The 14,363-nt window shown below is 36.2% G+C and overlaps 1 protein-coding gene and 1 non-coding gene across 2 annotated transcripts; both read right to left on the bottom strand.

The window, feature by feature from the left end:
- Window positions 1-3,897: 3,897 nt before the first annotated feature.
- On the bottom strand, window positions 3,898-4,614 carry LOC147791267 (uncharacterized). The gene has a single exon (XM_087126609.1). It carries the CDS (start codon window positions 4,612-4,614, stop codon window positions 3,898-3,900), a length of 717 nt encoding a protein of 238 aa, XP_086982735.1.
- A 7,721-nt stretch (window positions 4,615-12,335) lies between these two features.
- TRNAV-UAC (transfer RNA valine (anticodon UAC)) lies at window positions 12,336-12,408 on the bottom strand. The gene has a single exon. It is a non-coding gene; the product is annotated as a tRNA-Val (tRNA).
- Window positions 12,409-14,363: the final 1,955 nt, after the last annotated feature.

Raw genomic sequence — 14,363 nt, 5'->3', positions numbered from 1 at the left:
TAGGATTACTAAAACATAAAAATAGCAACTAACACTTTTACAACAAACTCACTCGAAGTTCGCTTGTACTTTTAACTCTCTAGTGATGAGGACCGACGAGTGTGCCGTTTTATGATTTAGGGCATCTTCGACTATGTTTGCCTTTTCAGGGTGGTACTGGATATTTATATCGTAGTCCTTTACTTATTCCAACTACCTTCGTTGTCTCACGTTCAATTCTTTTTGGGTGTAAGAAGTATTTCAGGCTATTGTGGTCGGTGTAAATTTGGGTCTCTTCTCCATACAGGTAGTGTCACCATATCTATATTGCGAATACTACTGCGGCCGATTCTAGGTTGTACGTATCCCTCTGAGCTTTCTAGAACCATGAGCATTGGAGCTGACACTAGTCTTTATTTTAGGTCTTGGCACTAGCCTCACGTGCATCATTGCATATAAAAGGTATGCCCTTCCTTGTAAAATGTGTAAGAGGCGAGGCTATTCTAGCGAAGTCTTGGACAAATCTTCGATAGTAGCTTGCTAACCCTAGGAAGCTTCATACCTCTGTAACTGTAGTTGGGTGTTCCCATTTAGTGATGACTTCTATCGTAGTGGATGAAAGAAAAAAAGTAACAGAATGGGAGAAGAAGCGAAGACACAAATTAATTTTCTTCTTTTTGTGGTGTGTTTAGAACTTGCACCATTTTCCTTATATAATAAAAATTTTACCCATTTCTACTATAAATGAGCAAGCACTTCACCATTCCATCCACTACTCCCAATATCTCCAGCCTTTTTTCATGGAGAAATAAGCAACAGAAATAAAATAAATACTAACCACTATTTTTGTTTTTGTTTTTTTTTTTTAACCAAAAAAAACTTATAAAGCAAAAAAAAAAAAAAAAAAAAAAAAAAAAAAAACAAGTTTGTAACCAACAACCACTCCTCTAAACTTGTTTAACTATGTTGAAACGACTTTCTTCAAGCCAATCTTCTCTCTTTTCTCCAGGAATCGTTGTCTTGCTAACGGCTTTGTCAGAATATTTGCCAACTGTTCATCTGTGTTCACATATTCCAGTTCAATAGCTTTAGTTTGTACACATTGGCGAATAAAGTGAAACCTGGTATCAATGTGCTTACTTCGATCATGGTAAACAGAATTTTTCGCCAACGCTATAGCTGACTTGTTGTCAACATTAAGCTTGGGTTTTACTTGCAGTTGACTGATGTTACTCAAAATCCTGCCCAACCATACTCCTTGACATGTTCCAGCAGTTGCGGCTATATACTCAGCCTCGCATGATGACAAAGCCACCACCTTCTGCCTCTGTAATACCCGGATTTACTCCCAAATAGTACAACACTCCAGTTGTACTCTTCCTATCATCAATATCCCCAGCCATATCACTGTCGCTAAATCCTACCAGCTCTACATTCGATAGCTTCTTATAAACACAGCCAAAACTTAGAGTACCTTTCACATACCTCAATATTTGTTTTACTGTTGTGAGATGTGAAGTTGTTGGTGCCTCCATGTATCTACTCATCACACAAACTGAGTAGGCTATGTCGGGTCGGGTATTAACCAGATAGCGTAAGCTTCCAATAACACTTTTGTAAAGTGTTTTATCAACCGCAGGTTCTCCATTCCCATTTTTGCTCATCTTCATTCTTGGTTCCATGGGAATCAAACAAGGATTGCACTCCCCCATTCCTAGCTTCTCTAGGATTTTTCTTGCATATATGGCCTGACATAAAGTGATTGATTCACTACTTTGTCGTATCTCAATACCCAAGTAATAGTTCAAAAGTCCAAGATCGCTCATCTCAAATTTCTGGTGCATCTCTTCCTTGAACTGAGCTATAACTTGTTTGTTTGAGCCGACTATGATTAAGTCATCCACATATGTGCCGATTATCATTGCTTCAACTCCATTAATATTCTTGTAGAGAGCATATTCCTGTGGACATCTAACAAAACCAAGTGACTGCAAACATTGATCAAGTTTAAAATTTCAGGCCCTCGGAGCCTGTTTTAATCCATACAAAGCTTTACGTAGTTTTAACACCATGTTTGGATTTTCCTTGTCAACGAACCCTTCTGGTTGAGCAACATACACCTCCTCTTCGAACTCGCCATTCAGAAAAGCTGTCTTTACATCCATATGATGTACTTCCCAGTTCTTAAAGGCTGCATAGGCAAGAATTAATCTCACTGTTTCTAACCTGGCCACGAGTGCGAATACTTCACTGTAATCTACACCAAACTGCTGTCCATATCTCTTTCCCACGAGTCTCTCCTTATGTTTCATGATTTCTTCATCTGGATTTTTCTTTAATTTGAAAATCCATTTGATGCCGATTTCTTTATGATTCTTCGGAAAATCTGTGAGTTCCCACGTTCTGTTCTTTTCAGTGGAGAGAATTTGAGACATCATGGCATTCCTCTAGTTTTTATTCTTAGCAGCTTTCTTATATGAAGTTGGTTCCTCTATAGAAAGAAAACAAAGGTCCATTGCTTCCTCCTCTGCTTCGTTCAGTTCTCTATAAATATCTTCTAGAGACCTAAATTTTTTCGGCGTCGATGAGCTTGACAATGATGCATTTGAGGTATTGTCTGGCGTTGATAAATTTGAGGATGAATTTTTCCTTTGTCTTTCATCTTGATCAACTTCGATATGTTCAATATTCCTTTCCTATGTTCTACTCTATTTTTCTGAAATTTGAACGATGAAAGTTCCTCTTTATTCATCATCACCGTTTGTGATTTCTTCCCAACACCACTTTTTCTCCTCTTCGAACACCACATTCCTACTCACCATAATTCTATTCTTTTGTGGATCCAATAGTCTGTAAGCTTTGGTTCCATCTTCATATCCCAACATAATTGTCTTCGCACTCCTATCAGCAAGTTTAGGAAGGTGTGAATATGTATTCTTGGCATGAGCAAGACACCCGAAGATTTTAAAGCGATGAACCTGTGGTATCTTGTCAAACCAAGCTTGATACGGTGTACCATCTGCAACTCCTTTTGTTGGTGATCTGTTCAGAATATACACGGCAGTTTTGATAGCTTCTCCCCAAAATTTTGCAGGCATCTCTTTGCTCTTTAAGATACATCTGGCCATCTCTACCACCGTTCGATTACGCCTTTATACTACGCCATTTTGCTATGGTGAAAATGGTGCAGTAAGAAGTCTTTTCATGCTTTCATTCTCGCAATAGTCTTTAAAAGCAGTAGATACGAACTCTCCTCCACGGTTCGTTCTAAAGCTCTTAATCTTCTTGCCTTTCTCTACCTCCACAATGATCTTGAACTTTTTAAATACCACCACTGTTTCATTCTTATTTTTCAACATAAACACCCTCATAAATCGTGAAAAATCATCCACTAGTAACATAAAATATTTGTTACCTCCATAAGTCATTGGCGAAATAGATCCACATAGATCTCCATGGACAAGATCCAATGACTCCTTCGCATGATATGTTGTTGTTCAGGGAAAAGGAGTCCTATGCTGCTTTCCAATTAAACACCCATCACAAAATTGATTGACCTGGGTGATTTTCGGCAACCCTTCAACCATTCTTTTGTCATTTATTTCTTTAAAGAGTGAAAATTCAGGTGTCCATACCTCGCGTGCCAGAGCCAACAACTGTTACTGATATTTGTCATTAAACACACCTGATCCGCAAGCTTCAGCTTTGCTACATACAATCTGTTGGATTGTCGGGTCACCATAATAATCAGGCTCCTAGCCCTGTCATATATCTTCATCACATTGTCCTCTATAACAATTTTATTTCCACTCTCATCCAGGTACCCAAACTTATAATATTGCTTTTCAGTTTAGGTATGTAATAGACTTGCGATAAGATCAAGTGCTCATCGGTTTTGCATTTGAAGAGCACTATTCCTCAACCACAAATGTCTATTACAGAGTTATCACCGAAGCGTACCTTTCCAACAACAGATGTGTCGAGCTCATGAAACACCCTTCTTTCTCCTGACATGTGGTTGCTTGCTCTAGTATCTAGGAACCAGGAATTTTCAGCTCCAATATTGGCTGATGGCGGCACTATAGTTTCATTCAACATCACAAAATCAGGGTCTTTGTCATGTGTGGTTTTAATTTCACACGCCTCTATCATCAGTAATGAAGACTCCTCATCATTTTGCATCTCTATCAAGTTGAGTTGTTCGTCTTTTGTGGAACACTCTGATGCGAAGTATCCCATTTGCTGACACCTGTAACGTTTAATTTTACTTTTGTCAAATTTCTTCTTTTGAGTTTGCGACTCTCCTTCATCTTCTCGATGCCAGTCACTTCTCCCACGACCTCTCCATCTTCCATGACCCCGTCCCCTGCCTCCTTTGGAACTACCTTGATCCTTCCATTCTTTCTTTGAGGATTTTGCATTCTCTCGTTCCTTCCATTCTGCATGAGTGAGGAGAACGGTTTCATCCTTTTCTCCAAACCCTTGCAACCTTTCTTCATGTACCTTGAGTGATCCAATAATCTCATCAACGGATTTCGTTTTGAGATCACTGAACTCCTCAATCGTTGAAGTGATTTGAAGAAACATTGCAGAGGCGGATCGTAGAAGTTTCTTAACTACTTGGATATCATCCATAGTATTGCCGAGGCCTCTCAATTTGTTGACAATAATGGTGAGTTTTCCTGAATACTCATCAATACTTTTTTAATCACCCATCCTCAACGCTTCAAACTCTCGTCAAAGAGTCTGCATTCTAACTTCTTTCACTCTTTCCGCACCTAGATTCATATTTTTCAACATGATCTAGGCTTCCTTGGTAGTTTTCTTGGCACCCAACTGTAGCAACGTATCTTCTCCAATACTTTGATAAATAGCTGCTAAAGCCATCTTATCTTTGCGGTTATCTACTGTTTCAGGTGACTCAATTGCCTCCCAAACACCTTGTGCCCTCATAAATACCTTCATCTTAATTGCTCAAGCTGCATAATTGCATTTTGTCAACATCGGGTATTTGAGTGTGACAGATCCCTCCTTTTCTTGAATTCGTACACTCACTTCATATGCATCACCTTCTATCGCACCGGTGTTTTGGCTCCTGTCACTGGATTCCTGTCTCATTTTTTGATCTCTCTCCCTTCTTGACCGCTCAATCTCTTGGTGAGATAGGATTGAAAATAGGCCTTGATCTTGGCCTTGATCTTGTAGCTCTGATACCAATTGAAAAAAAAAAAGTAACAGAAGGGGAGAAGAAGCGAAGACACACAAATTAATTTTCTTCTATTTGTGGTGTCTTTAGAACTTGCACCATTTTCCTTATATAATAAAATTTTTACCCATTTCTACTGCAAATCAGCAAGCACTCCACCATTCCTTCCACTCCTATTATTCCACTCCCTAAAAACTAGTTCCTTCCACTACTTCCAATATCTCCAGTCTTTTTTCATGGAGAAATAAGCAACAGAAATAAAATAAATACTAACCACTATTTTTTTTTTTAAACCAAAAAAAACTTGTAAAGTAAAATAAAAAAACATTTTATAACCAACAGTGGATTCCACTTAAATCCAATCTTTAGACACTACGTGTTCTAAGAATGAGACTTTTTATAGCCAAAATTCACATTTGAAAAACTTGGCGTACAACTTGTTCTACCTTAAGATAGTTAAGACTTTTCGGAGGTGTTCTTAGTGTTCTTGATCCATTTTCAAGTATATTAGAATGTTGTCTATGAACACGAGAACAAACATGTTTAGACATTCCTTGAATACATGGTTTATTAATTTCATGAACATGGTTGGGGTATTGGTGAGACCAAATTACATCACTACAAACTTGTAGTGGCCATATCTTGTTCATAGACTGTTTTCGATACATCTCCTTCCTTAAAATTAATCTGATGATAGCTTTATTGAAGGTCTATCTTGGAAAATACTGTCGCCTCTCGGAGCTAGTAGAATAAATCCTCGATGCTAGGGAGTGGGTAGTTGTTCTTTATTGTTCTCTTGTTTTACTCCCCATAGTTAATACATAGGCGCATCGACCCGTCTTTCTTTTTCACAAACAACATCGGCACACACCAACAAAATAAATTAGGTCAAATGAAACCCTTTTATAGTAAGTCTTGTAGTTGTAATTTTTGTTCCTTTAATTCGGTTGGAGCCATGTGGTATAGTGCTTTAGAGATAGGTCCAGTTCCTGGTTTGAGTTCTATCCCGAAGTCTACAGCTCGTGAAGGAGAAACTCCTAGTAAATCCTCTAGGAAGACACTTGGAAATTCGTTTACTATGGATACCGTAGCCATTGTTTTCTCTTTTCCTTTTATGTCCACTGTGCATGTTAGTATATCCCATCCTCCTTGTTGTACCAAGCGTCGGGCTTTCATCATCGACACTATCTTTGGGGTGACACCTGTACAAGTTCCTTTAAACTTAAAGTTAGGTCTAGTTGGTGGCGAAAAAACCACTTTCTTCTTGTGGCAATCTATACTTGCATAATTCTCGGCTAACCAAAATATTCCTAATATGACATCAAAATCTGTCATACTCACACTTTCAGGTCTATGCTTATGATATGAACAGCTACTATTAATTGTCCATCTTTTATCCTATTCTCAGTAACTAGATCTACTCCTGCTAGGGTACTAACATATAAAACATGCAATAAGGGTTCCACCGTGAATCCTGCTTGACTAACAAAAGGCATGGATATAAACGAATGCATAGAATTAGAATCAAATATCATTAATGCGTAGTGACTTAGTATAGATAACGTACCTGTCAAGCGAGTTTGCACACTCCTTTGCTTGCAAGCGAGTTTGCACAGTTCGCTCTCCACTTCCTAAACCTCTAGGTGGTTCTTTTGGACTCTTGGTACCCTTCCCAATATAGTATTTGGTCGTTTGATGTTCACGACCACATCTGAGCATACATTTACCTCAATGTTGTTTTCTGCATTAGTGGCATTGAAGCTTCTCATGTTCCTGACCCCTCTCTTTATCCCTGGTGTCTGTGTAAATGTTGGGCAGGACCCCTATCAGCGTATTAGGGCCTTCGCGTTGATGGTCGATAGTCTGTCCCTCTAGGCTCATATGATCGCTTCCTTCCGATAGTGACCGCTGGTTCTCGATGTCTTTCCTCTTGAGACTTTTTCAGGGATTTTTGCCGTTCTTAGTGCCTCCTCATACATCTTTGGGTTTATGGCTTCCACCATGTGGTAGACCTACAAGGCTAGGACCCAAAAAAAAAAAAATTATATGTCATCTTTTGTTCAGTATCAACCAATGATGGCGTAAACCTTTTTAATCTCATAAGTTCTCTGTCATATTTGTCCACTGAGTGTCCACCCTGAGTCAGATTGATGAATTTCTGCTGTTTCTTAAGACACACCGCTTTGGGATAATACTTCTTTAGGAAAGCCTCCTTAAATTGATCTTACGCTATGATTCCCCCTCTTGGATTAATATTATCCTTATTGTCCGTCCACCATACTTACGCGTTCTTTTGCAGCATAAATGACGCACGAGGTACCTTCTGGTTGTTCAGACATTCCATTGACATAAATATGATTTCCATAGACGAAATCCACATCTAAACTTCTGTTGGATCTCTCATAGTACTAGTGAATGGGTGCGAATCATACCGCTTGAAGTCTCGTAGCCAGTTCGCTCCTCTAGTAGATTGCAAGTATTGGATTGTTGGGTGATCATTATGGCATGCATCATGACCTAAAACGACTCCCGCATCAAACTAGTAGTGGGGTCTATTTCAGTCACTGGTGCTGCTAAAGGTGGTGCAGCTTGTGGCGGTATAACTTGAGGCAATGCAGCTGCATCCTTCCTAGTTACTAATCCTTCTTGAGGTGAGCTCTCTTTAGCCTCACCTCTTCCTCTACATCTAATAGGGGGTCCTCCCCTTCCTCTTCTTCCTCTTCCACATCCTCTAGGTGACATGGTTCTAAAAACCAAGATAATTCTATTTAAGTCTATCATTTACTAACAATACAATATCATAGTACCCATAAAAAATTCATACAACATTGCAAGCATATAATAGCGATATTAAATCAAGCATCATGCTGCAATAAGTAAAGCTCGTCAATTTTCATGCTACATAACATTTAAAAAATAGAGCAAATCACAATAAATATCATCATAACATTTTCCTCTTTTAATCTTATGCATTGTGTATATAATGGTGACAGAGCATCAATGATTGAACCATGGAACACGTCAAGTCTACAAGATATACGTCGTATGCTAGTCTAGGGTGTGTGAACTGCCTGGGATCAAGCTCGCACGTGTAGGTTGTGTGTAGGGAAGTACTACACATCCAATGTTGTCTAAACTGGAGGACACCCCATGATCGTTAAACGATAGGTTCTAAAATACTCGAGTCATGTGCTATTTCTAATTTAGGTAAAAGCAAGGCACCCCTGTACCGTTGATGATGACATTGCAATCAGAGACCATGCCACGTGCATAGGATAGTAATATTTTCTTTTCTTATTCTTTGGCTAGTATAGTAGAAATCTAGGGTTGTTACAGTTGGTATTAGAGTTCTAGGTTATAGATTCTATAGACTAGCCTACGAGATAGGCTTGACATGTTCCATGGTCCCACATCTTATGCCCCCCAATCATCATCAGGTATGTCATGCATAAGATAAGAAAAGGAAATGTTGTTGATTTTGTTGGGTTTTATGTCCTAAAACTCATAGTTTGTAAACAAAAAAACATATTCTATTTTCAATAAAGTTATTATTGTTGTTTATTCACTAAAGATTGTTATTGAATAAAGTGAACTTTATGATTATTAATCTAAATCCAATAAACTAAGAACACTCTAGCTATAGTATGATTACTTGAACTATATGTAGAGACATAAGAGTGGATCAAGTTCAAGTATATAGTCAAAATGATCTATAGTATAAGGATAAGGCTGAGTACCTTATTCTGGGGACACTATGGATGCGGCCCACTTTTGTATATGATATAAACAATGTGATCACTAAATTGTACATGTGGAGACATGTGAGTGGGGGCGTCCTATGCAATGAGTATTGCATAAGATCGGACCATGAAAAAAACCACTCTCACTTTATAATGTCGTTTACTGTTGAGACTGATTTTCTTTTTATTCGATAACCTAGGTAACTCGGTTTTAATCCTGAGCTAACCATGAACTGCTGCTTATTTGGAATTATCGTTAGATTTGCACGGGTGAGAGTGGCTCTAGTTCGCCGACTCAATAGGCTTCCCATTTCAGGGGTAAGACTGGGTGAATGGCTAGGGACGTGGGGTGCAAGACGGAATTCACTCCTACCCACTTTTAGGGATAGAAGAGAGGTAGTTCCCTTAAGCACTGACCCAGGTCTTGAACAAGGGGCCCCACCCTCTCATTAGCCTAAGAGGGATTCGGTTTACTGGTTGGACCACAAACCAATTGTTCATTAGAAGATCAGTGAGACATAAGGAACAAGAAGTAACTTTAGGGGTAAAACGGTAAATTGACCCAGCTCTAGTTACGAACAACCTGTGAAGGATCGACTTACCAATCATGGTTATATCAAATAGACAGAAATATATCTATAGTGAGGGGAGTGCAACTACTAGGCTATAGTGGACTGTCCTAGTAGTTAACGAATGTTGGTTAACAAGGTTAATGAGTTTAACCGGTTAATCTTGGATCGTTGGAGCCAATGATCTATAGGTCCATTAGGTCCCTCTGCTAGCTCATATCGGACATAGAACAGTGTGACGAGTGAGTTCGAAGTGTTCGAATTCAAATTAGGGAATATGCGCTACATATATACGATATATTTAACCGCATTTTTGTTTTATTTACGAATTAAACAAAAAGAGAGAATCTGAGATATTTAAATAAGATTTAAATATCTTAATTAATTATGTGTTGGAATTGATTGGGATTGACATTTGAGTTAATATTAAATATTAATTAAATAGTTTAATGGAAAAATGAAGAAAGTCAAAATGTTGACTTCATTTAATGGAAAAATCCATGTTAGTGACAAACATAACTCTTTAAATAGAGTGATCATGGTACATGGAAGATCTTCTTCTTCTTGGTGAAAAACCTTGAGAAAAACCTCTCACAAACACTCTCTTCACATATACAAAATCCCTCCCAAGTTTAGTCATTCACCGGATTCCACAATCCCGTTCTAAGGCTAGAGGATAGTGGAGAAGACACTAGTGGTGGTTTGAAACCGGTTCGTGAGGAAAAAGAAGTTTGAACTACAAAAGGTTAGTATCTAAACTCATTAAGTTTTAATACTTATGAACATGCTAGTTATTTACTATAATTGATGTTCTAAAAGTTCCTAAGATCCAAATTGCTTCCGCATGTGTTATATTAACACCATCAGATTTCATATGTTGTTACTGCTTGGTCATTATCAGCTCAGGAAGTCGTGAGATGTAGAAAACCTCCCTGCCTAACACTAATTGAAAATTTTTAAAGTTACAATCGAGCCACATTGTGGATGAGATATTATGATCATGGTCAAAGTTTTATAAATATTTATAAACATGGATTGGAGTTTGAGATTTTTAAGATATCTTAAATTTAGGAATGATTTAAGATTGATTTGGGAGGAGTCACAATATTAAAAAAATATAAAATATAAAAAAGCCCACGTTGGTTATGTTGCCTTTTCATATAACGAATGAAAAAATTTTTAAATGAGACCTTGAAGACATATGGACAAAAAAGTGCATTATTGGACCTTTAGCTAGGCTTAAAAGAAATTGACTAGGAGGACAATGTAATGAAGGAAACTGATTAAACTATTGATCTTGTTGACAGAAGAAAGCCGTCATTGAGGTTGAGGTAAGTATTTAAGTTCTCCAACATTAATGTCCACATGAATGTTGATTTCAATGCGCCTAAACCACAATCATACTAAATGGATTCTATTTTTCATGAAATTTTAGGAGAAGACTCAATATGATATGATAAGGTTATGTATGAAATTTGATAATAATTAGATTATGATAAAAGGCTAAACCAAGGGTAGGTGTAAAATGACTAAAATTCCCCTATAATTATATATAGCTGGCTTAGGAGTAAAGTGACCCCTAAATGACATTTAATTGAATGAGACTTATGTTACATGGCCATTAAAATATGTTGAGGATTTAAACCAAGATTTTGCAGTGGTAAATAACCAAAATATCCCTATAAGAATTCTAAGATGTTTTCAAGATCTTAAATACTCAAAATACTACGAAAATTTATGAGACTCGTTTACAATATAAGGGTAAGTATGAAAGATTTTAAGGAGATTATAACAACTTAGGGATATGAGCTAAGAGAAAAAGTATGTAACTACCCCTCAAGACACTTGATAAGAAATCAAGGTTTTTATGAGTACCAAGTGACAAGATACTTATAAAGATTTATGCATGTAGAAAAATATTTATGACGCATATGGATTAAGGTGTACTTGTTAAGAAATTTTCTTTAGTTGTACTTCAAGACTTAACAAAAAACTCTTGAACGAGAACCCGAGATATTTTAAAGACCTCCCGATGAGTAGTGCAATATGGTCTTACGACAATGACTACATCGTAGGAAACGTATGAACACCTAGGTGTAGGTACTTAAACTATGTCACAAGGAACCCGTGAATCCTTGGACATAGGTATGTAAATTGTATCGCACCAAACACATGAAGCTTTGGATGCAAGTATTAAGACTATGTCATGGGGAATGCATGAAGCCTCGTGCAGTTATTTATTAAATATAAGGAATAAATTAAGGTAACAAAAGTCAAGAGATAGGAGTTCAAGAAAGTTCTCTTAAGGATAGGAGTTGAAGAAAGATAATGTTTCAAAGATTTTCTTTAAGTTTCAATGTGGTAGTTAAGAGTGACTGTGAGGTCTTTTAACTCATTAATGCCCACAACTTGTATAATTTAATGAACTAGATCTTCGAGAACGTTCTTAAACTAGTTTGTAATGCTCTAAATAAATTCTAAAGGGAGTAACATGTCATGCTCTAAATAAATTCTAAAGGGAGTAACATGTCAAACTCTTAAAAAGTTCTTAGTGAGCGTGGTAGTTAAGAGTGACTGTGAGGTCTTTTAACTCATTAATGCCCACAACTTGTATAATTTAATGAACTAGATCTTCGAGAACGTTCTTAAACTAGTTTGTAATGCTCTAAATAAATTCTAAAGGGAGTAACATGTCATGCTCTAAATAAATTCTAAAGGGAGTAACATGTCAAACTCTTAAAAAGTTCTTAGTGAGCGTTACACAAATTTCTCAGAGTATGAGTCTTGGATGAACAAAAATGTTTCCCATCCGAAAACTACACCATTGCAAGCAAAGAAGCATGTTGTTGCCCAGGATTGAACTGGAGACCTTTAGTGTGTAAGACTAACGTGATAACCACTACACCACAACAACAAGTTGTCCATGATGTCCATGATCCAAAAAATAGTTAATAATTATAAATTTTAATGTTTAAACAAAATATCCTTAGAACCTCCCAAGGTTTCATCAATATTATTCAAAAAAAAAAAAAAAAAATCTTGAAATATATCTTTTACTTTTCAAATAAATAAATAAAAATAAAAAATAAGTTTATTGTTAGTGAGATGAAACCGTTAATATCTTGTTTGAAAATACAATTCAACTTTTAAACGTTTAGTTAATACTCATAATTTTAAAAAGAAAAAAAAATTCAAAAATACTCTTAAATCACTTTTCTCTTCAATTTTGTCTGGAACTCTCTCATTTATGAACATTTCCCAATATGAATATAATACAATTCAATTCAAATAGACAATTTATTTTCAATCTTATTCTTGAGTATTTTTAAAATGGTGTTAACAAATTCATTCATATACATAAGAATACTTTTGAACTTTTTTAAAAAGATAATCAAGGGCATCATATGGTGGTGACCGAATGTAACCTGTGGTCATGTCTTTTTTGAAGAGCCACCTTCGTCCTACCACAGTTTGACTAGTCTACTCCATTTCGAGTGAACAAAGATATCATAGGCTTTGCAGTGTACCCAAAATGGTTTAGCTTTGAGTTAGAAAGTCACCGTTGGAAAACAGAGAGATTTACGTGAAGATAGATATGGTCATTACAATGGTTTAGCTTTGAGTTAGAAGCCAAATATTAATCATTTATACAATTCTAGTAAATTGGCTAACAGAGAGATTTACGCGAAGATAGATATGGTCATTACAATGGTTTAGCTTTGAGTTATAAAGTCACCGTTGGCAAAAAGAGAGATTTACGTGAAGATAGATATGGTCATTACAATGGTTTAGCTTTGACTTAGAAGCTAAATATTAATCAATTATATAATTCTAGTAAATTATGTCAAACAAAAGAAAACACGAAAGATTTGAAAATAGAGATCCACTATAAATTTGGAATACATGTGAACAAAATTAAAAGGCTATAGAGTAAATACAAATAATAAAAAAAAAAAAGAAAGATTTGAGTATTAAAAAACTTAAACTAAATATAGAAAGAAAAGTAAATACAAACACAAAATAACTCTGTCAATTTTTTTATACAAAATCATAGAAAACAAGATTTTTAATAAAAGTAAATGGACCAATCTAAATTAGAGAGGTAATTTGATAGGGTTCAAACTTATGTCATGGGTTCAAATAGGTTTACTTGGATTTCAAGGGACAGAATCGAACATTCATTAAGGATATATTCGTGACAACAACTTAAGCTAACCCGGTAACTGACCTTACTATTGATATGGTTATATTTGATGTTGACACATGCTCGTGGTTCTACACATGTCATATATACTAATATGTGTGAATTATTTGTGAATCGATAGAAGTAAGATTTGTTCATGAAACGTGAAGGTGAGGTTACATCTAGAAGTACTATGGATATGAGAGGTTGATAAAAGAATATAGTTAGGTTATGGGTAGAAAGAGATAGAATTATGATAGATTGATAGAACGATAACGTCAGGGTACGTTCATGTAACGACATGACTGTGATAGGTATAAGAATGTTAAGGCTATGTTAAGTTAGGGAATGATATGACCACGAAGTTTTTACGATATGATATGATTATGATACGATATGTGAATGATGGATGTATATATATTGTGATATGATATAAAGACAATATGTTATGGTAAGATATGTGATAAATTGACATGCTTATGATATGAATATTGTGATGCGATATGTTATGGCATGATACGTATATGATGAAAATTATTATGCCTGGAAGCATGAAATGTTATGATTATGATACACTTATGTAATTTGAATGATATGATATGATTGACATGCAAAACAACGAACTAGCATGAAATACGACCCCAGCATATGCATGAAAGATATGATAAGTGATATGAAAAATGATA

Source organism: Cucurbita pepo, chromosome 9 (assembly GCF_057944985.1).
Source record: "Cucurbita pepo subsp. pepo isolate OVF chromosome 9, ASM5794498v1, whole genome shotgun sequence".
NCBI lineage: Eukaryota > Viridiplantae > Streptophyta > Magnoliopsida > Cucurbitales > Cucurbitaceae > Cucurbita > Cucurbita pepo.
Note: the sequence above shows the minus strand (reverse complement) of the source record. Positions and strands in the feature narration are given on the sequence as shown.

What these genes read in the sequence shown, in the direction of transcription:
- LOC147791267 (XM_087126609.1), bottom strand. Translation starts at nt 4,614, where the DNA reads ATGGATGATATCCAAGTAGTTAAGAAACTTCTACGATCCGCCTCTGCA.